Below are 22374 nucleotides of genomic sequence, written 5' to 3'. Positions count from 1 at the left end.
TTTCCAATTGTGGGAATGAACTGTGCAAGTGTGCAGGGGCACGTTTTCCCTCTCGAGGGGGATGTGTCATCATGTGCCTAACTTCTCTCCCCTTATAAGGACAGGCTATAAGGCAGTGCCTGCACTTCCCCTTCCTCTCCTCTGGGGGAATGTATGCAGCCCACACAGATCCTGGTTTCCCATCTCCTCTAGGATACTCTAAGTTCTGAGATGGAAGGAGGCAGGGGGCTAAGAGTGTCCAGCTTTCGCTCTCCCAGTCTGGCCTGCTCCAGCCTCTCGGCCTGCTGCACTTCCTCTCACCTGTGAAAATCATGCCCAGATCTGAGCTGCTCACTTCAATGCCCTTCTGCTGCAGGTGGGCTGTGTCCACCTCCAGGCTCTCCTGCTCCTGGTTCAGTTCCTCTCCCTCCACCGTGACTTCACAGGTATCCAGGTCATGCACGATCTCCTCAGACACCAGTGACTCTTGAACTGCAAAAATGGCCCACCCAGAAATAGCAGAGGCCATGGTGCCCAGGGAGGCGAGTCACCCTTGATGGCCTGCCAGCTCATCCTTAAACTCATAGAGCCCTTTGAAGGACCAATGACAGAGGTACTGGAGAGTCACTTTCAAGAACTGGGGGTACTTTATGAGTCTAGGAGGACTGGCCACTGGGAAGGCCCAAGAATGGGGGGACCCTGTCCTCAGTGGCCTGACCAGCCAGCAAGAGCACATCCCCAGATGCAGGAGAGCAACAGCATCTCCTATAACAGCCCCAATCCTCCCAACCTCCTCAAGGTGCGTCTCAGATTCTGACATCATGCCAGAAAAAGATGAAAGGCCCCTCCCAGTGGGTTTCCAAAGATCATCTAGCCCAAGGGTCAGATTCCAGAAGCAGACCCAATAACAGCATTAAAACATTAAAATCACCCAAAATCCCAGAGAAAAAGGGCCCGGTGAGTAGGCAGCAGCAGTAGGGTTTCAGCTGCCCAGTGTCGAGCCAAGGGGAGGGTGACTGCCCCAGGGAGAGGGGCTATTACCTGTGGGGTCCTCATCCCCCTCCCCTTCAGGCTCCACTTCTCTCGTGATGGTGCTGATGATCCGAAGCTCAGGGAAAAGGAAAACGCCCTCCGAGCTTTCAAATTCAGAAGCCGCTCGAGCAAAATGGTGGACGCCACTCAGGCTGATCTTGGGCTCTTCCGGCTGTAAAACCATCACGTAGCCATCTACCAGAGGGACTGAAATGCAGGCGGCCTCGTTAAAACACCTGCCAACAAGAAATGGAGAAGGGAAGGGAAGGGTCAGGGCTTGAAGAAGCTGTTCAGAAGCCACACAGCCAGAGGCATGAGCAGGTGGACCACACAGGATTCCACAAATACGGAGGATGGCAGCCACTCCCGAACGTGCTCCTGAACATTATGAATAAACATCACTCGGATCTCTCAGTCAAGCTTTCTAGTAACAAGCGATGGCTTGCCCTTCCTTACAGAAGGGAGGCTGCGTGGTCTTAAAAACCTAAATACACACATTTTCTTCTCAAGGGTCACTGAGCAAAGACAGGTTTATGGTTAACAACGAGCACATACTTGACCGTGCTGGTGATTCTGAGTCTCCGGATCCCGGGTGTGGGAAACTGCCGGGAGTTCAGGTAGGAGATGTGCTGCATGGCCTTATCCAACTCCCCAACGTCCTCTCCCTCCAAGGTCAGCACTGACTGGCTGGGGTTGGCTTGGATCTGAAATCGTGCCAAACAGAGAGAGGAGAGGAACAAGGCTGTAACTGTAAGAAGCTGAAGCCACGAACGCTTTGGCGAAGAGGACTGATTAGCTGGGGATAGATCTGAATTTGTGACTTGGAGAAGAAAAGCTCAGGTAATTCCAGTGACCGAGAGCCTCTCATATGATGGTAAATATCTAAGGCGCAGACAGATCTGTGGTGTAAAATATACATGTGGTCTTTGTCCCCAGTTTCTGGCACAGAACGTCTAAAACCCTTGGAATTTCCTGAGTGATAGGAGCATCTTTTATTATTCATAACAAGCCCCTTCCAGCCACACCAGAGCTTATGTTAATAAGCTGACTCCTAGAGGGGCCCTAGATAGTTTTAGGATGGGGGCGGCTGCCAGAGGAACAAACCATGTGATTAGGGGGTTGCAACTTTCAGCCCTACCCCCAACCTCTAGGGAGGGCAGAGGGGCTGGAGACTGAGTTAATCACCATTGGCCAATGATTTAATCAATCATGCCGGCGTACTGGAGCCTCAATAAAAACCCCTAAACGACAGGGCTTAGGAGCTTCTAGTTGGTGAACACATCGAGGTGCTGGATGGGTGGAGTTCCTGGAGAGGGTGCGGAAGCTCCATGCCCCCTCCCCACATCCTTCACCTCCGCATCTCTACCGTTTGGTTGTTACTGAGTTGTATCCTTTATAATCAACTGGTAATAGTAAGTAAAGCATTTTCTAAGCAGTTCTAGCAAATTATTGAACCTGAAAACGGGCTGGAGCTGTGGGAACCCCCAACTTGGTAGCCAAGTCAGACAGAAGTGTGGGTAAGCCAAGGGCCCGATACTTGCAACTGGCATCTGAAGTGGGGGCAGTCCTGTGGGACTGAGCCCTTAACCTGTGAGGTCTGATGCGACCTCAAGGGAGTTAGTGTCTGAACTGCATTGAATTCTGGAACACCTGGAGAGTTGGTGTCCAGAGAGTTGAGGAATTGGCTGGTGTGAGGAAAAAAAAAAAAAACCCACACATTTGGTTAGAGGTGTTATGAGTAAAAACAGCTCAGGATGGGGCTGGCCCCACGGCTTAGCAGTTAAGTGCTCGCGCTCCGTTGCTGGCGGCCCGGGTTCGGATCCTGGGCGCACACCGACACATCGCTTCTCCGGCTATGCTGAGGCCGCGTCCCACATACAGCAACTAGAAGGATGTGCAACTGTGACATACAACTATCTACTGGGGCTTTGGGGAGAAAAAGGAGGAGGACTGGCAATAGATGTTAGCTCAGGGCCAGTCTTCCTCAGCAAAAAGAGGAGGATTGGCACGGATGTTAGCTCAGGGCTGATCTTCCTCACAAAAAAAAAAAAAAACAGCTCAGGATCAATCACAGATCAAACCTTACGCCAAAAGCCTCCACACTTGGGGTCTAGAAGTCGTGAAGACTAGGCAGATGAGTGCTGTGCAGGTGGATGCCATGCAGGTGGGTGCCAGTGTTACCTTCACGCCTCTGCCACTGTCTTCGGGGACTTGCAGGTCTAATCCCTCTTTGCAGGTATACAGACAGTCAATCACCTTCTTATCCTCGAGTTTCCCGGAACGGATCGTCAGGCCAGCCAGATTACCTCGGAAAAACTGGGTCATGTGCAGGTCACCACCTTCAGAACACGGGGGAGAAAGCAGGCAGTTATGCGTGCAGCCCAGGGCCTCCTGCTTCACTTCTCAACCCAGTGTTACTGGTGGTGGCAGCTTGATGGATGGACATGCAGGTTAGTTCATACCAAATCCTGTTAGCCTTGCAATCTACATGGAAATGCAATGAAAAAATTAAATCGTTTATGATCATGCACATGGCCTGAAGAAAAGAGGAGTTGGTGGTCCCTCACCCAAAGCCTGGAAGCCAAGAGGTCCCTGAGTGTCCCCACACATCTGGCCACTCCCTAGTAAGGGTGGCCCACACTGCTCCCGTCACCATGGTGCACAGTGACATTTCCCACCAGTGTCAGCCTCTTCAACCACTGCTTCTCCATCAGCTGGATCATGCTCTGGACTGCTTTTCCTAACTGAGCATACTCGGGGAATACATGCACGCTTGGGGGTGAACCCAGACCAACATGACTAGGAAGATAAAAGGGATGCTCAAAACCCCACTGGCACTTGAAAGTGTCAAGGCCTTTCCGATGGCTATTCTGTTAAATCCCATCTTGCGTGTCTCCTCCTACTGAGAACTGGGAAGTGAAGATGTTAGAAGGGAAATAAAAACCCAGAAAACGGCCCTTGACAGATCTAACAAGAGCCAAAACCAGGTGAAACTAAACCTTGTTCCTACACTGATGAAGGAGAAGAGACCGATTTTCAGCAGCATGTCTCATTCCTGATAAGGACATCAGACACTGTAAATCATCGCTAAGGATCGAGATTTCTAAGAAACATATATTTACAGTTGAATATCAGTCAGGACAGAATATCTAGAAATGAGTCTTTTCCTGTCTCGTGGTTCAGCCACATGAGAACCAGGAGGTGGCCTCCCAAACCAGGCCTGTGAGATTTCAGCAGGGAGCCTCATGCAGTGGGATCGGGGTAAAATTCTATGAGGGGAGAAAAAAAAAATCCCATTAGTGCACTGTATTAATGAGTCATTTGCCCTCACTTCAACTGGGATCAGAATGGGCAGAGAAGGGAAATCCCATGAAGCACTGGGGGGACCAAAATGCAAAGCAGCAGCTCAGACGGTGTCAGGGACCAAATGCAACCGGGCATTTCATGCGGGATGTGGAATGAACCAGTGTGTCGTCTTGAATGAAACACAGTAGTGAGCCGTAGGGGAAAAATCCAGCGACCTGCAGAGGCCATAGGCACAGGCTCAGTTTCATTGTCATTTTCAACTCCTGAATACTCTGTAGGAAAGCAAGACAAAGACAATAGAAAAGGACCAAGAGGTTAGGCTCTTCCAATTGGACCTTGAAAATCAGCTTTGAAAAGCTCCCAAATACAAAACAAAGACAGGAAAACTCCTCTCTTGTCCCTCCTGGGGACATGCTCCACCCAGACGCAAGCTTGGACTTGATCACCTTTTCCCAGAAGCGATATTTACCACCCACACGCGTCTGTCTTTTTTTATTCCATCTTCCCACATCCTCCTCGCCAAAACATAGGTCGGATTCAAAATAAGATAGATAAAAGCATGTACACTGAATTCACTGGTCTCCTAACCTGTGCTGCTAGGGAGGACGCTCCCAGGAGGCAGCTCACACTGATGGCAGAGATGCGCCAGTAGATAATACTGAACCCTGGACCTACAGCACCTTTCCTCCTAATGGGGAAGACAGCTGTGCAGACAAAACGAGGTGGCGCATGTGAGCATCCAAAGCCTGGTGTATGGTAAACATCTACCAAAAGTAGGTATTTTTTGAAAGCTCAAAACAAGTTCACACTGGTTTAGACTTGAACGTATAAATGACAGAGAAAAGAAGGCATTTTAACCACTTTTTATGAGCAGGAAGGGAGAGTCAGACGTTAAGGAACTCACCCAGACAAAGAGATAATCAATTGACAGCGGGCCTAGAGACTGTAACCATTGATAGCTCCTCCGGGTCCCAATCCACTGCTCTGAGCATAACTGCTCTGAGCATAACCCCAGACGGGAGCAGCACACACCCAAGGGACTGAGGATAGAATTCCCATTTTCCAGATCATGTGGTAGGAGCTCTGCTCCTCTCATCCCCCAGGCACAGCCCCCTGCACCTTCTGTGCTGCAGCAGCGAGGGGACGCGCTGGGACGAGCCCAGGAGCACACACAGCTGCTCCGACTCCTCCATAACACACTGTGAGAAATGACGCTTCTGTCGATGACGTGAGGCTCCTGCCTACGGCCCAGGCTCTCCACGGCGAGAGCCTGGGCCGAGAGTAAGGAAAGTGATTTCACATCCACCGAAAGGAAGAAAGGGGATCTTCCCCCTGTTAACTAAATTTTTAAAAATTTGTGTTTGGTTTGGGAACTCAGGCAGATTTTTCTGGCTGAGGATGTTGAGAGGGCTGAGGCAAAAAGAGATGAAAGAAGGTAAAAAGTGATTGCCATCTGACAGTGGAGGTACTGTGACATGATCAGGACCAAGGACATAGCGGTTTATTTTAACCCAAGGGAAGCTCCCACAATATAAAATAACATTTAGGCTTGCACTCGTATTTTTATGCTTATTTTTAAAATAATTACTCAGCAACTGTTGTTTAATTTGGGAAGCAAATTTGAACTGAAATTTTAAGAGCAAAAAAAATCTCTATACCCCTAATAATTTTATCCTCATTCCTTGGTCTCATGTTCCACTTTCCCATGGATGAATTGTCACCAAAATTAAATTGGAATTTGCTGGAGAGGTTCACTCTAAAACACTCTCAGTCCTTTTCATTTAAAAGGATCTGCAGGAAAACTACGAAATTTAAATTCTCCTAAAAGAAGCAAAGTTATCTTGGGAATTAGGCTCTTTCGTAAATTTCTAACCTAACTGGAGGTACAATGTTTCCACAGGGAGGAGGAAAAAAGGTCTATTTCGCAGGTACACATAGTGACAGTGACACCTTGAAGTGACACAACACAGAGTCAAGTGCAAGGGTTACAGTGACACCCGTGAACCTTGAGAGCAGAGTGAGGGGTCTGTGAACTGGGATGGGAAAAATTACATGCTTACTTTCATTAACTTCTGAAATTTAGCTTTTCCTTTGGTTATAAATGTCACCTAACAAACCACACTCGGATCAGCAGAAACTGCAACTTTGTCCCCAGTAGAAATCCCTGATATTTTCCTATCATGCCACATTGCTGCAGATACCATGAGCATCGTCACAAAGCGCCTCACTACTCTGAAATCACGGCAGTTATTGGACCTGCTGCTAAAGCTTGTCCATTTGTAACAAAGTAGCACAGCTGTTACTATTTCACAAACTGTATTTTAGAACTTGGATAACTGTATTTCAATTTAACTGGTTACCTTTGAAAGTATTTTATTTTATAGATTAATAAGTACCTTACTTTATAGATTAATAAGAAATTATCCTGAGAAGGGGCCCATAGGCTTTACCAGAACACCAAAGGGCTCCATGGCACAGAAGAGGCTAAAAACTCCTGGTCTGGTGGGTCAGAGTTCGGCTGAGTGTACCAGCTTCAGGGGTTCCAATCCTAGCACCACGAGTAATGGGCTGGGTGACCCTGGGCTTGCTACTTCTCTGAGCCTCAGTTTCTTCAGCTATAAAATGGGGAGAAAAATAGCTTCTACCTCATAGACTTATTATAAGGATTAATGAGATAACATATGTAAAGTCATCAGCACACAGCCTGCCACTCAGCACAAATAAACAGTATTGTCCCTCTCGTGTGGTCACCACAGCCCATCCCTGGCCTTTTGGCAGAGATGTCACAGAATCCTCTCCAAATGCAGCACTTGCTGAAGGCGCTCCCACAAGATTATCAATCCCTTACGATCTGGAAGAGCCCTCTGGGCTGAAGCACGCTTACATTTCTGTGCCTAATTGTTGCTTCTTTGTTTTCGTAAACTTTCCAACGAACACATTAACTTATAAAATAGCTCCTCAGTGACGCTCTCCCCCTGTGCAACACTCCCGCATTCCCAGGAAAGGTGTTGGTGTGTTTCAGTCCTTTAACACAACTTTAGTGAGCGCCACAAGTCAAGCTGCCCTAGAACCTGGCGTCAGCAGTGTCCCCAAAACGGGCTATGCCCAGGAAAAGGAATGGAAAAGATAAAGGAAATGAGGGTGAGATGCTGAGAAGAGCCTGTTTCCACCAAGAGAGCAGAGAGGCGTTATCTCACTCCTGAGACTCCAGGGGGACAGGGGTGCCCACGACCGTTACCTTGCCAGCAAGCCCCAACCACGAGCTGAGTTTCGATCTTGGATGGATGAAGCGGGTAATCTTCAGTCACTGAGAATGGCTCATGAGGAACGCCGTCCACGTAGAGAGTCACACTCGGGATTTCCACGTTGAGGACGTAGTGGTGCCAGTCCTCATCGCAGACCTGAGAGGCCAAGGGAAGGGTCAGAGTGTGCAATGTCCACCCTCCTTCTCATCCAAACACACAACAATGAGAGCAAGACAACTGGACACAGAGAACGAGTCACCCATAATGAATATCTGTCTTCCTAAAAAGGAAAAGATTAAAAAAAATCTAACAACAAAATACATTTCACCCAACCACATCTCGCCCAAAAAAGCTGAGGCAACAGCACCATCTCTGGGACATTTCAGACCAGGGGCACGCTCTCATATGACAGGCCCTCAAACAAGGAACTGCCCAATTCTCTTCTGCCACGAGAGTGACACCAGGAAACTCTTCTATCGGCAGGACATAAAGACGACAGTGGAGCATGTTAAATGACACTACAGGGATGCAATCAGCCAAATCTTAACTATAAGAAACCCTGTAGGACAAAAACCCTGATTTCATCCCCAAATAAATTGCGAGAGAAGAGAAAAATCTATAGATTAAAAATAAACTCAAATAGGGGCTGGCCCGGTGGCGCAAGCGGTTAAGTGCGCGTGCTGTGCTGCGGCGGCCCAGGGTTCGCTGGTTTGGATCCCGGGCGCAAACCGACGCACAGCTTGGCAAGCCATGCTATAGTGGCGTCCCATATAAAGTGGAGGAAGATGGGCATGGATGTTAGCCAAGGGACAGTCTTCCTCAACAAAAAAAAAACAAAAAAAAAGAGGAGGATTCGCAGATGTTAGCTCAGGGCCCATCTTCCTCAAACACACACACACACACACACACACACAAATATATATATATATATATATATATATATATATATATATAAATAAACTCAAACGGTATACTGACCAATCATAATGTATGGCCCCTTATTTGGATCCTGATTCAAACAAACAAATGGTAACCATAAAAACATTTATAAGACAATTTGAACACTGTCTAGACATCTGATGATATTAAATAATTGTTCATTTTTTTAAGATGTGAAAAAGTATTGTGATAGGCTTATCTTTTAGAGATACAGATCTCATTATCTCCACAAAGAATGAAATGCTATATGTGGGATTTGCTTTAAATCTGTTAAGTAGTTCTCGAGGGGGTAACAAATTATTAATGAGTGGGAGTAACAATGAAACGAAACTGACTAGAGTTGATCACTGTTGAAGCCAGGTGAAGGGTACAAGGGGTTGGTCTTTATGCTAATCTGTCTACTTTTACATATGTCTGAAATTTCCCAGAATAAAGCTTTAAAAAATGTAATCAGAACAAACTAAATAGGGGGCCGGCCCTGTGGCTTAGCGGTTAAGTGCGCGTGCTCCGCTGCTGGCGGCCCAGGTTCAGATCCCGGGCGCACACCAACACACTGCTTATCAGGCCATGCTGTGGCGGCGTCCCATATAAAGTGGAGGAAGATGGTCACGGATGTTAGCCCAGGGCCAGTCTTCCTCAGCAAAAAGAGGAGGATTGGCATGGATGTTAGCTCAGGGCTGATCTTCCTCATACACACACACACACACACACACACTAAATAAACAAATAAATAAATATTAAAAAAAAAAAACCTAAATCTACAAATACAGACTATGGTTACTATAACAGAACTGTAAGTAAAATGTCTACCTACGTTGCAAAAAGTTTTTGCTCAACTACATCTTTCTTTAGTTTCTTTTTTTTTTTTTTTTTAAAGATTTATTTATTTATTTTCCCCCCAAAGCCCCAATAGATAGTTGTATGTCATAGTTGCACAGCCTTCTAGTTGCCGTATGTGGGATGCAGCCTCAGCGTGGCCGGAGAAGCGGTGCGCCGGTGTGCGCCCGGGATCCGAACCCGGGCCGCCAGCATCAGAGAGCACGCACTTAACCGCTAAGCCACAGGGCCGGCCCTCTTTAGTTTCTTGAAAAAAAGTATAACAAAAGTTTCTGAGAAGGAAATGAACTATGTGAATAAAAATTACATCAGAAAGAGATGAATGCTACCAACTGGACAGTCACTTCATCTTCTACTGTTACATACTTTTTTCCTTTCTCATTTAAGCTCTTACATAGTTATCTATCTTGTAACTGTTTTAGACAATGTTATATTTTAGTAACTACAGGCACATATAACAATGTCAGCTCTGCCCACTAACTCCATGAGACAAAGAGAATTAAGTCAGTCCGAAGGTTTCCTTCTTGTGCCAACCCTAAATCAAGAGAAGAAATGATCTGCTGTAATTTTAATGAAAAGGCTTTCTCAGTTTACGGCATCGCTCATTTCCTATAACACTCACAGGACACCTGCTTTTTATCACAGAAATTTTTGGGAAAGCAGCTTTGCGAAGACATGGCATCGTCAAAAGGAATAAGATACGATCTAATGTGGAAACTGTAAACTCCCTCAAGCTCGTAGTTCACGTGGTATCTGAAAGATGCCAAGACTGCTGGTTCCTTGAAAATTTTAAATATCCTGTGGCACCCTTGAATTTGCTGAGGCACCCTGGGACTCCTTGGCACAATTTGGGAGCCAAGGCCTTAAATAATGAATAAACAAATATAAAGATCTCAGTCCCAATTTTTAAGCAAATGCCAATTATTTCAACAAATGATAACACAGCATTTTGAATATAAAACATACAATTTCTTTATATTAATATTTTATGTATAAAAATATATACATGTTAAAAAAAAACCCTTACGCTTTCAGTGGAAAGGAGTTCAATGGATTTAATTTGCTACCCTATTACCCACATAAAATCATAAATACATACTGCCCATAAGCAGCTCTTCCTGTGCAAGGCTGCAGCTCCTGGTTCATCTCTCTGAAAAGATCATAATCAGTGAGCTTGCCATTCACTCACCTGATTCAACTTCCAGTGGAATTCTGCAGGCTTGTATTTCTTCTCTTCTGAAGGATCCTGACGGAGGAGGAAAATAAGCCGGCAGCCATGGACGTAGAGTGAGTAATGGTGCCGGTTCATATCTGCAAAGAGAAATTCTACTGGTGAACTGCCAACTTAAGACCCAAAGGAGAAATAAAGGCTATTCCTTTAACGAATTTTAAAGACACAGTTTTATCAGCATAAATGAACTCTCCAGTTGGGCCAAGGCAGGGTTTATAGAAACAAATACACTTGGGTTTTACTGAGAAGTGTGGCCCAACCCACTGAGTAAAACTAACCAATGCCCAAGGACCAGGGCGGTATCTCCAGGACAGAGCGTCCCTGGCACAAAACACAGAACAATGAATGTAAACCAACCAGCCGATGGGAGCCTTTGGGGAAGAGAAAGGTGCCCCAGCCTCCAGGGACTACTGCAGTGGACACTGAAGGGCGACACCCTTCACCTACCTGTCTTGTCTGAACTGCAAAGAATCGTCTCCTTCTTCCTGCCGAAAGGCCCATGCCTCATCCACACGGAAACCGTAAACGGCTCTTTCGGGTTGACAGATGCAACGCCATCTGGGATCCTCACCGCCTGAGTGCCATTGAACTCGAAGACCTGGTCACTGTCGTGGCCGTTGTCCGTGGGGAGGCCGACGGTCCAGTTCAAGGAGCCGCTTGGGGAAGGGAGCAGCTCGGCAGTGCCAGACATGGCACCTTAAACAACACAGTAACACTTACCACACGTTATGTGAAGAGCTTAAAAGGTATGAGTGTTTCAAAACCACACTAATGTACTGTCCTTATCTTATGGTTATACAATTTGCTAGTTCCAGTTTTTCTAAAAAATAAGGGTTTTTATTACAAAAATATTCATAAATAATAACCATGGATATTAAAAAAAAGAAAGCATTACCTGTAAACCTGCCCAAATATATCCACTATTAACATTTGCATATAAACACCTCCAGTCCTCTTTATGAATATATACATATTATAAAAATGGAGCCCTGCTCTGTACACACATACATATATTCTCATTCATATTCTTCTATAGCTTAACTTAAAATCTCTGAATAGCATTTCATTGCACAGATGTACCGTAATTTATTTAACTGATCTCCCTGGTGGACGCTGAGATCCTCCCCAATTTTTTTCTATGCTAAACCTTGCCTTGATGAGAACCGTTATGTGTGTGTCCATGATTATTCCCTTAGGGTAACTTCCTAGAAATGGAATTACTAAGCCAAAGAACATGGAAACTTTTTACAACTGTTGTTATGTATCGCCAAGTTCAACTTCCTTTAAATTTGTCCACAGAAGATTTCGCAAGCTCTCCCAGCCACTTGGTCCTTGACTTCTCTATTCCTATCCTAGGAGCAGCATGACTTGGCTGGAACAGCCTGATCTTTTGAGTAACATACGACCTCAGTCCAAATCCCAGCTCTGCCACTTCCTGCAAGTGTGACCCTGGGCACGTGACTTAGATTTCCTCAGCCTCAATTAATTCCGCTATAAAAACGAGGTCAATACCACCTCCTCTGTAGGCCTGATGGGAAGATTAAATGAAATAACACAGGTGGAAGTACCTAGCATACAGTAAGCACTCAAATATGGGATTCTTTCCATTCTTTCCAGCTTTAAACAGTTCTGCTGAGAAAACGTTCATTTAATACCATCAAAAATGGCATTATGAGAGAGAATATAAGTTTTATACATTATACTTATATACAAAGTTTAAAATACAAAATGTTCCAGACCTCTTAACTTACATGGTTATGACTATTTGGACTCAGACTCATAAAACACCCTAGTATCTTCATCACTGGCTGACCCAGCAGAGAATATACTTTTTCCCTTTTGCTTCTTCATATATAAATTTCCACTTAGGTAGGAGAACTGGCTGCCTGCATCTAACTGCTGTTATCAGGGTAGTGAAAAGACAGATGAGGATGGAAAACGCTCCCTACAAAGCCATTACTAAGCAGCTCTTGAAACACAAAAGACCCTTCTGATATGAAGGGCCCATTGAAGTTACTGGTATTTTATCACTGGCCAAGTAAAACATTCTTAGCATTTTCCACGAGAGGCATCCATACCTCACCTTTACTTCATTTAGATAAACAAGAGAAATATCCACCACTGACGGTGAAGACAGGGAGCTGGGCTTTTGGACAGATTCGCAGCTGTCCCTCGACTTCGCCACACAACGTTTGTGGTATATAAAGTCTGTGGAGACTATACATTACATGTGAGTATCCTTAGTTTGGGTTTCTACTTCACATTTGCCAAAAGCTACTGCATTAACTATATTTTTCCCTTCCGTCCTTAAAGAAACATCTCATTTGATTTAAAACTCACTCTACTTACATAATCCCTATTTGGATGATTCTCTATGTTAGAGAAATACTTTACATCAGTGGTTCTTAAAATGCACAAACACAACATTTTGAACAGACTTTCTGTACCCCTTGAAGTCTATCCAGTATGAAAATTAGCCAGTAAGGTGGCAACAGCCATTTCAGAGAGCTCGAGTCTCTGTTTTAGTTTATGTTATGACCATGTTTAGTTTAGTTATGATGTAGTTATGATCATGAACACCCACACACACATACTCCCATTTGTAAGGGTCTCTCGCCTTCACTGAAGACCACCAGGCCTCCTTACCGCAGAGCCGGTGAAGGGACTTCTCAGAGTAAGTGTCGCGGTCACAGCCTTTGCCTATGTGGCCGGTCTCCAGCTCCACCGTCGCCCGCACCGAGGCCACTGATTCATCACACGTTTCCAGGTGGATGTTTGGGAAGAGGGCCAAAGCTCCCGTGCCAGGCTCATACTCAATCCTGTTGTTCCATCCTGCATTGCCCACAACCCGGGGTGGGAGGAAAGGAGGAAACTCACACTGTAGGTTTCTGTGGTATAGATATTAAGAACAGGTGCGAGAGCAGAAAGGTGAATGAAGCTCACCTTGCCACCCAGGGGTGCAGGTGGGTTTAATGCTGATCTTTACCAGAACATCTTCTGTCGCTCTTTTCTTCCCGCAATCGTAGGCCGTGACTGTCAGCTTATACTGATGTTCCTTCCCATAGTTCAGCTTCTCTGTGTTTTTTATGTAACCTTCCAGAGGAAGATAGTAACAATGAGAACCCAAACCCACACTCTTTTTGGCTTCTGCTGTCCTGTGCTCAAACACTAATCATGTGCTTCCAGCCCTGCAATACTGATGGGGAAATAAATTCACGCCTGAAATAATTAACACTCTGTCTGGCGTTCCTGAGCCTGAACACACACTAAATCCATCTTCAAGGATTGTTTAAGCAGAAAGAATGAGTCCACACAATTCAACCTCCATTTATTCTTATAAATCTCTTTTGTTTTATATTTACTTTAAGATTTAATAGTTAACATATAAGAGAATAAAAAAGACAATAATTCAAGTACTTCAAATATTAAATGCAATATGAAGCTGCATTAAATGCTTCTTGCTACAAGATTTACTTTGTTAGAGAAAGAGAGAGAAATTTCCTACCTCCACCCACTAGAACAGAAGCTTGCTTTTTTAAACATGAATGTCTGCAAAGTGTTTGCAATGTCCATAATTTCATCACAGATTCTGGACTGTGTGTTAACAACAGAGACATCCTATCATCATGGAGAAGCCATAACCTAATAAAGAAGCGGAGCTCTAGAATAAGTTGATTCTGTTCAATTACTAAGGATGGAGGAGGGTCTGACAGTAAGGTAAAAACCTTCATCTTCAAGATGAGGCAGAAGATTCACATCTAATGGAGAACAGAAAACGAGACTAACTAAAGGTCAGTCTTATTCAGAAGCATGCTGAGTGAAAGGTAAGAAGATAAAAAATAAAAACATGCTAAGTGGGGAACTTTTATGTGACTTTTGTGGGAAAGGAAAAAGAGGAGGGCCCCAAAAGAGCACACAAGAATTTCAGGTGCCAGAAAGGAGGCTTTCAGGGGATACAGTAAAAATGAAAACATGAAACAGACACCCCATGTTAGGTCTCTGCTGTAGACTGAATGTCTGTGTCCCCCACAATTCTTATGTTGAAGTCCTAACCCTCAATGTGATGATATTAGGAGGTGGGGCCTTTGGGAAGAACTTAGGTTGAGGAGAGGTCTTGAGGGTGGAGCCCCAATATTGGGATCAGTGTCCTTATAAGAAGAGGAAGAGACCAGAATGCTCTCTCTCTCCCCACCATGTGAGGACACAGCGAGAAGATGGCCACCTACGACATAGGAAGTGGGTCCTCATCAGACATTGAAACAGCCAGCACCTTCATCTTGGACTTCCCAGCCTCCAGCACTGGGAGAAATAAATGTCTGTTGTCTAAGCCAGTTTAGGGCATTTTGTTATAGCCGCCTGAATGGACTAACTCTCCAACCTGTGAGTTTCACTGAAGTGCAGACCAAGTGTGGACTTGAAGCCAACCCTTAGAAGGGACTGCCTGCCCACAGACGGTGGCCCTTGGCGAGGAAAGCACGCTCCTCTGTTCTCACCGTCTTTGTCGACAGCGAACGGCACGTCTGGAGTGACGATTTCGTAGCTGCAAATCTGGCTGAACTGAGGGGAGCAGTCCGCGTCCACGGCCTCCACTCTCAGAATGCTGTCATACTGCCTCCCCTCCACGACGGTCGCTTTATAGGACTTCTCCTTGAACACGGGCGCGTATTCGTTCACGTCGTTCACCTGAATGTGGACAGTTGCTCTGGAAGAAGAAAAAGCTGTGTGTGTGGTTCGTTTTTTACCCAGAGAATAAAATTCTGCCCTATTTTTAAGTTTCCTTTTTCTGATATCTTGTTTTATTAAATTCTTAGGATGGAGATAAAAAAAAAACTATTTGCTGTTTTTAATTCAGCGTGGAGACAACAGGAAGTTAAAATAGGAATTTAGGTTGATTCTTCCAGGTCCTAGGAATAAGGCAGCTGATTAAAAAAAGCAGTAATATAAAATAAAAGAGACGGGATTTTCTTTGACAATACGGGACAGGGCGTGGAGAAGGGCGATAAACTAGATCACATATCTGTTTGCTCTCTAATCAAAAAGTAAAAAATAGGCCGGCCCCGTGGCTTGGTGGTTAAGTGTGCGCGCTCTGATGCTGGTGGCCCGGGTTCGGATCCCGGGCGTGCACCGAGGCACCACTTCTCCGTCCATCCTGAGGCCGAGTCCCACAAACAGCAACTAGAGGGATGTGCAGCTATGACATACAACTATCTACTGGGGCTTTGGGGGGAAAAATAAATAAATAAAATCTTTATAAAAAAAAAAAAAAAAGTAAAAAATATTTTGTTGCAAAATCCAGAAAAAATTAGAGCCAGAGGAAGAAGGGGTAAGAAATAGAAATAGCAGGGAAGGTTTGCTTATGAGCATTAAAACGAGTTCCGTCCTGCTCCTAAGGAATAGAGACCATTAGTAACACTGCTGGAATAGCACGCATTGTTGACCCAACAAATCAAGGACCTCAGTGCTGCCCTTCCTGGCAACCCCTCGCTGCCATGTTCCATCTCCCCAGCTCCGGTATGACAAAACGAAGGCATCATCAGCTCAGGCTACACAGAGAGAAAACTGCAGGTCTCAAGGGGTATCGATCAGGGAGGGCACATTTCCGAATTAGACAAGGTCTCTGATTGAAATAAGGTCTTTTTCAAGGAAAACAGTAATATCACACTGTGGAAAAAGGAAGAGGAGTGATTCACTGCGGCTCAGCACCCCTGCTGTTCACCACGCCCTCCACACTCCAACACCATCCGTCCATCCCGACCCTCACAATGGGCTATGTAACATCATTTCACCCACGCACCCCTTTCCTCAGTTGATGTACTAAGTGGAAACTGAGACTCAACAAAATTAAATTTGCCTAATGTAGAGGGGCTAGTAAGTGGTGGAGAAAAGACTAGAATTCTAAATTTCTGTCTTGTCCCAAGTCTTCTCCATTACACTAGGAGTTCTCAACTGGCAGGAACTATGTGAACACACCCTGGATGGGGTGCCAAAGTCAGCTTTCTTTCAGCAGCACGAATGAAGCTGACGCCCATAGAATTTACAGAAAAAAGATAAACAATAAAATTTCTTCCTCCGGGAAAAGTGGGTTTTTCGACTTTTAAAGGTAGGCCTTAGTTTCTTTAATAGAGTATTTGGTGGGATAAAATTACTCATTTATTCATTTATCCAACACCTAATACGTGCCAGGCTCTTGCTGGGGGCCATGTACAAGGGTCTCTGATCACAGAGCCTACAATTACACTGTGGACAATCGAGAACTACCTTCTGCCTCATATTTCAAAAACACACGAAGTCTTGGGGACGGGGCAACGGTCAAGACTCTTTTGTTTAGACGCACACACTCTTTGTCCGGCCTACTTACTTATGAGACTTTTTCACGTTGGCACCGTCGGGTCCCTTGCCACAGTCATAGGCCTGGATGGTGAAGGTGTAGTCTTTCTGCAGTTCACAGTCCAGCTTCTCTTTTGAGCGAATTATTCCCTCGCCAGTGGATTTATCCACTACCACTGCATCAAAGGGGACATTCTGCCCATGAATTTTAAATCCACAAATCTCACCTGGGGAGTCAAAGCAGCGCAGGTTAGAATCTTTGCCACATAAACCTTGGGCACATTCCCCTCCACCCACAAAGAAAATAAATGACAACAATTCTGCAGCCAGGGGTTTAGAGGGTCTGTGGACAAGGCAAGGGCGCTGTGCTTTAACAGGGATAAGTTCTGGGGCTTTAGTAAAAAGAAGCATGTTCTGGCTTTCCAAGCAACTCGTTTAACTTTGCATCCACTCATGCAGGAATACAAAAGAGAGAAAGAGAAAATATAGACAGGCATTTCACAGGAGTACTTAAGACAGCTCCAGGGTAAAGTAGTCTCATTAGCAAACAGCCAAGGCCTGATAACACGGAGAGACCGGCCCAGCTACGGGGATAGCCGGCGGGGATTTGGATTTGGACCAGAGAGAAGGCTAAAAAGCACAGTTAAGTGTTGAGAGAGGAAGAAGCGTGAGATATAGGTTCAGCACCATAATTACAGAAATTCTGTCAAAAAAAAAAAAATCAAAAGAAACAAGTCTTCCTGTGCAATGAGCCTGGCTAAAATTAGGGAATCAAAATAAAATACTGAATGAGAAAGGTAGAAATACCAACTTTTCAGGCATCCATTTCAACAGCTATCATCTACTATTAAGAATACTGCAGGGAGGGATGTGCTAGACTTTCCTCTGTTTCGTATTTTATCCTAACAGACCTGAAAAAGAAGCCTGCCTGGGAACTTAAGTACATCTAAGTTGGCTTACAAGCTTAATTAGGACTTTAACTCTAGGTTTCCATTCCTGCCCACAGGAGAACAAATATAAATGTTTTGCTGTCTATAGAAAACTTCACAAAATGTATTTCACATAAAAATAAGACTAAACTCTTCCAAAATTACAACTAATAGAAAATACGAAGTGAATCTGTTAAGTTCAATTAAAAAAAAAAAAGTACAGTATTACCCATATAGTTCAAATGGATGTCTGATTTCCAGATATTTCTAACCAAGGGTTCAGTTCCATACAATTTCCATCAATATATTTAAAAATAGAAATAAAGTAGGAGAATAAATAGGGATAAAAGAGCATGACAGTTTCTTCTGTTTAAGGGCTGATTCCCAATTTTATAAACAAAGTTAGTGGGTTAATATTCATAAGAGGGATAGAAAGAACCCTTTATCACCTTCTTTGGTGACTGTCACCTCAAAACTCTCTAAAGGGAGAAAAGATAAACCCATGTCAGTCATACAGGAAAGAACGAAGATGGAACAACAAGGAAAAAAAGTCAAAGATGCACATTACACAGAGAAGCTTGACATATTAACAATACGCTCAGTAGCCACTTCCGGCAGCGAAACTGGATCTTGAGTAACAATGTATCTCTCTGAGTCCCACTTACCACAAAATTACACCCATCTACAGATGAGATGCTGCTATAAAGCTTCCTAACACTTCAGGTGCATTAGGACTTCTTTTAATGAACACTTTGACGATAACAGTTTAGAAGAAAACCTGTTATTTTATACGTCTCAGATTTTCATTCAAGCTAAGTTCTCGTGCCTAGATTCTGGGAACACTCAACTCATCATTAGATTTGATGAAACACATTTGGAGCAAAGGGTTTTAACTCTTTGTTCTTGAGGTGAATAGATAATGTTTTCAAATCTAAAGTACCAACCAAGACAACAAATATAAACACCTCTTCTAATGAAACATCTGCTTAACTGTGAACTGAAATCAGAGTCAATACTAACTGTAGTGATGCTACAAGGATCACTGTTTTTATTTCGTGAAAACACCATTCTACCAAGACAATAAAATCCTGCTTCACCTCGCCCGACAACTACAGAGGAGGAGAAAGGTGAGGAGGTCGGAAGCCCCTCTCCCCACACTCAGTGTGGCCTCCCCAGGGCCCCTTCTCTCCCCCAAAGGTAACGCCACCTGAATTCCCTTGCTTTTTTTTAATAGTTTCACCATATATTTGCATATCCCTGAACAGCGTTGTTTCATTTTGCTTGTTTTTGAGGTTTGAAAAATGGTATCACACGGTACGATGTGATATTTTTCCTTCAACCTATGCATCTAAGATTCATTCATCCTCGCTGGCGTATGCAGCCATAGGTTATCCACTTTCACCACCACATAACAGCGAGAATCCAATGAGTTAAAACAAGCAAAGTGCTTAAAACACTGCCTGGCATAAACAAAGCACTCAACAAATGTTCGCTACTACTGTAATTATTTTCCATGTGTGAATACACCATAATTCCAGTTTTTCACTGTTTATGAACACGGCTTTAATGGATATTTCCATCCATCTTCCTGCTGCACATACACAGTCACTCTATATCTGTGTGGCCCGACACCGCAGCCACTAGCCACATGGGGCTGTTTAAAGTTAAATTAAAATTCATATTAAATTGAATATTAAAACCTCAGTTCCTTGGTCGCACTGGCCACATTTCCGGTGCTCGACAGCACACGTGACTGACAACTACTGAATGGAGGATGCAGAGAGAGAACATTTCCATCATCACAGCAAGTTCTACTGGACTGCGCTGTTCAAGAACTGAGGTGGGCCAATCCAGCCTGCGTACGTTTTTGAACAGCCTGCGTGCTAAAAATAGATTTTACCTTTTCAAATATTATTTCGTGACACAAGAAAACTACATGAAATTCAAATTTCACTGTCCATAAGTAATGTTTTACTGGAACACAGACACGCTCGCTTGTTATGTACTGTCTAGGGCTGCTTTCACACTGCAAAGGCAAAGCTGGGCATCACAAGAGAGACCCCATGGACCACAAAGCCTAAAATATTTACTATCCAGTCCTTTACAGAAAAAGTTTGCTGATCGCTGCTCTAGAGAGGCACCGATGAGCACCACTGCTAGGTACCAGATATGTCAAATTGTTTTCCAGAATGTGCTAATTGATATATATTGCTATATTATGTTTACTTTGTTGGTGTACATCAGTATTGCACAATACATTTTTAAATAAGTCAAGTTGTCCAGCTTTAATTCAGAGAAAATGTCGCAGTTTTCAACTCAAGAGTTTACTGTTCTAAAGAGAAAATGGTGAGGCAGCTCCACATTATCGGACTGACGTAACTGACAGCGACTGCGTGTACTCTCCTGACAAAGGCCACTGTGGGGGTTAAGTGCAGATTTAAGACCCTGGAATCAAGTATCTGACCTGGGCCATACCACCTGCGTGGTGCACTGTTGAATAGGGGTTAAAGACACTCATCATTCAAGCAATGCCCTTGAGATTGTTTCTGACCATGAGATTATCAGGAGGAGCAGGACTGTCTGATAATAGACATAAACTCCCTAAATCTTTCCCCTGACATATCAGGCTGGGAGGCGGAGGGAGAACCAGAGTATAGGAAGCATTGGGGTGTTTCAATTGTATATTTCAGGTGTTCGGAAAAGGCTTCATTGATAAGATAATGTCTGAGTAGAAACCAGAGGAAACTAAGGGAGCAAGCTACATGATTATCTGGGGAAGGATTTCAGACAGAGAGAACAGCAAGTGCAAAGGCTCTGAGGCAGACCTGGCCTGGCTCAGGAACAAGGAGGCCTATGTTGCTGGGGTGGCTGAGCAAAGGGGAGGACAGTAGTTGGTCAGACAAAGACAAGTAACGGGAAGCTACAGCAGCTACTACAAGAATTACAGCCCGTCCTCCAAGTGAGAAGGAAACGACTAGAGAGCTTTGAGCACAGAAATAAACAAATACAGCTTATATTTGGAAAGAATCCATCTGGCTGCTGTGCTGAAAATAAGTCTGTAAGAGGACAATGCTGGTTACCTGAGTAACGCAGGCACGAGATGCTGAAGGCCAGAACCAGGGGTACCTGGGGTGGTGAGAGGTGGTCAGATTCAGGGTGTGTTCTGACAGTAAGGACAAGACTGTGGGATTATGAGGGAGAAACTGCAAGGATGAAGTGGCCATCAGCCAACACGGGAAGACCATGGAAGGAACGGCTGGCAAGGAACGGGAATCCACACTTCAGCTTTGAACATGCATCTGTACCACGATTTAAGGAACAGCGTCTCGAAGGTATGATGATCAAATATAAGAATACAAATTATTTTGAAACTCATGTATTTCCAGGCTGCTCTCTAAAAGACTGGATCCATTCATAACGAGAACAGCAAAAATGTATACTTGTATCTTTTCCACATATCCCCACTGACTGTGAGTATGTAAGCTGGCTACTTGAACGGGCTGCACCAACAGGATTTGGTGCCTCAAATCCATGGGCACTTACTAGATTGCTGGGCAGGGTGGGTCCTTTTGCCTTGAATGACTTAAAACTCATCTCACAGGTGGCAGCCTGATGCAGCAGGAGCAGCACGGACTTCACAGCCCAGCAGGCCTGGGGACCTTTGTTGGTGTATATCAGTATTGCACAATACATAGTGCCAGCTGTGTGACCCTTCGTGCCACTGCTGAGCCTGCTGAGCCACCATCTGCAGACCGGGCAGCACACCCACTTCATGGGTCCACCTATTCATTCCATCCAGGACCCTGATTTTAATGAGGAAGATGGATCCGACTGGAACAAGGTGAGGGGCAAGAGAACAAGCCAAAACCACCAGAGTATCTCAGAAGAGATCTGATGAGGGCTCAGTGAAGGCAGTTTCAGTAGGAAACATGTGACGGATCTTTAGGAGGATAGATGGGACGTCACAATCCACTGGACGGAGAGAGTGAGGGAGTCTGCAGGAACGCCCTGGTCTTTGGCTGATGGTGCCATTTGGGGAACTGAGGCACAGAGACAGAGGAAAAGTCATGAGAAAGGCGATGTGTTCAGGCGCCTCTCATTTGTCCTGCCTACTTCTTGCTTGTTTGCTGGAGTTTTCTAAAGCCAGACATTATACCGCTTCATTCATACAAAATTCACTAGCTATCTCTAGCATGTTTTCTTTAACATCGCTAAAATAACATCACACAGCCAACAGAACTAACAGTTTAGATATTTTCACAGTAAGTATCCTAGTGCCTCTCAAATTACACTCAGTTTACCATCTTCCTCCCCAAACCAGGGGCTAATTTCTGTCAATGATGCCCCATTCTCCCAGGAGCTGATTTGTTTTTTTTGTGAGGAAGATCAGCCCTGAGCTAACATCCATGCCAGTCCTCCTCTTTTTTTGCTGAGGAAGACTGGCCCTGGGCTAACATCCGTGCCCATCTTCCTCCACTTTATATGGGACACCACCACAGCATGGCTTGCCAAGCGGTGCGTCGGTGCGTGCCCGGGATCCGAACCAGTG

At 44.7% G+C, this 22374-nt stretch overlaps 1 protein-coding gene across 1 annotated transcript in view; it reads right to left on the bottom strand.

Moving 5' to 3' along the window:
* The window catches only part of CLSTN1 (calsyntenin 1), a 70935-nt gene that overhangs the window by 3020 nt on the left and 45541 nt on the right, over positions 1–22374 (bottom strand). Inside the window, exons 3-14 of the mRNA XM_087446854.1 lie at positions 16928–17123; positions 15063–15271; positions 13513–13662; positions 13216–13401; positions 11017–11265; positions 10528–10649; positions 7556–7718; positions 4533–4589; positions 3193–3350; positions 1567–1715; positions 1021–1247; positions 301–471 (exon numbers count right to left, since the gene is read on the bottom strand). Coding sequence (XP_087302980.1) covers positions 301–471; positions 1021–1247; positions 1567–1715; positions 3193–3350; positions 4533–4589; positions 7556–7718; positions 10528–10649; positions 11017–11265; positions 13216–13401; positions 13513–13662; positions 15063–15271; positions 16928–17123 — 2037 coding nt within the window. The remainder of the gene's footprint in view (positions 1–300; positions 472–1020; positions 1248–1566; positions 1716–3192; positions 3351–4532; positions 4590–7555; positions 7719–10527; positions 10650–11016; positions 11266–13215; positions 13402–13512; positions 13663–15062; positions 15272–16927; positions 17124–22374) is intronic.

The sequence above is a fragment of the Ceratotherium simum genome, chromosome 22, assembly GCF_057802395.1.
Source record: "Ceratotherium simum simum isolate JZ-2026a chromosome 22, ASM5780239v1, whole genome shotgun sequence".
Taxonomy (NCBI): Eukaryota; Metazoa; Chordata; class Mammalia; order Perissodactyla; family Rhinocerotidae; genus Ceratotherium; species Ceratotherium simum.
The sequence above is the reverse complement of the archived record's forward strand: the minus strand, read 5'-3'. Positions and strand labels throughout refer to the sequence as shown.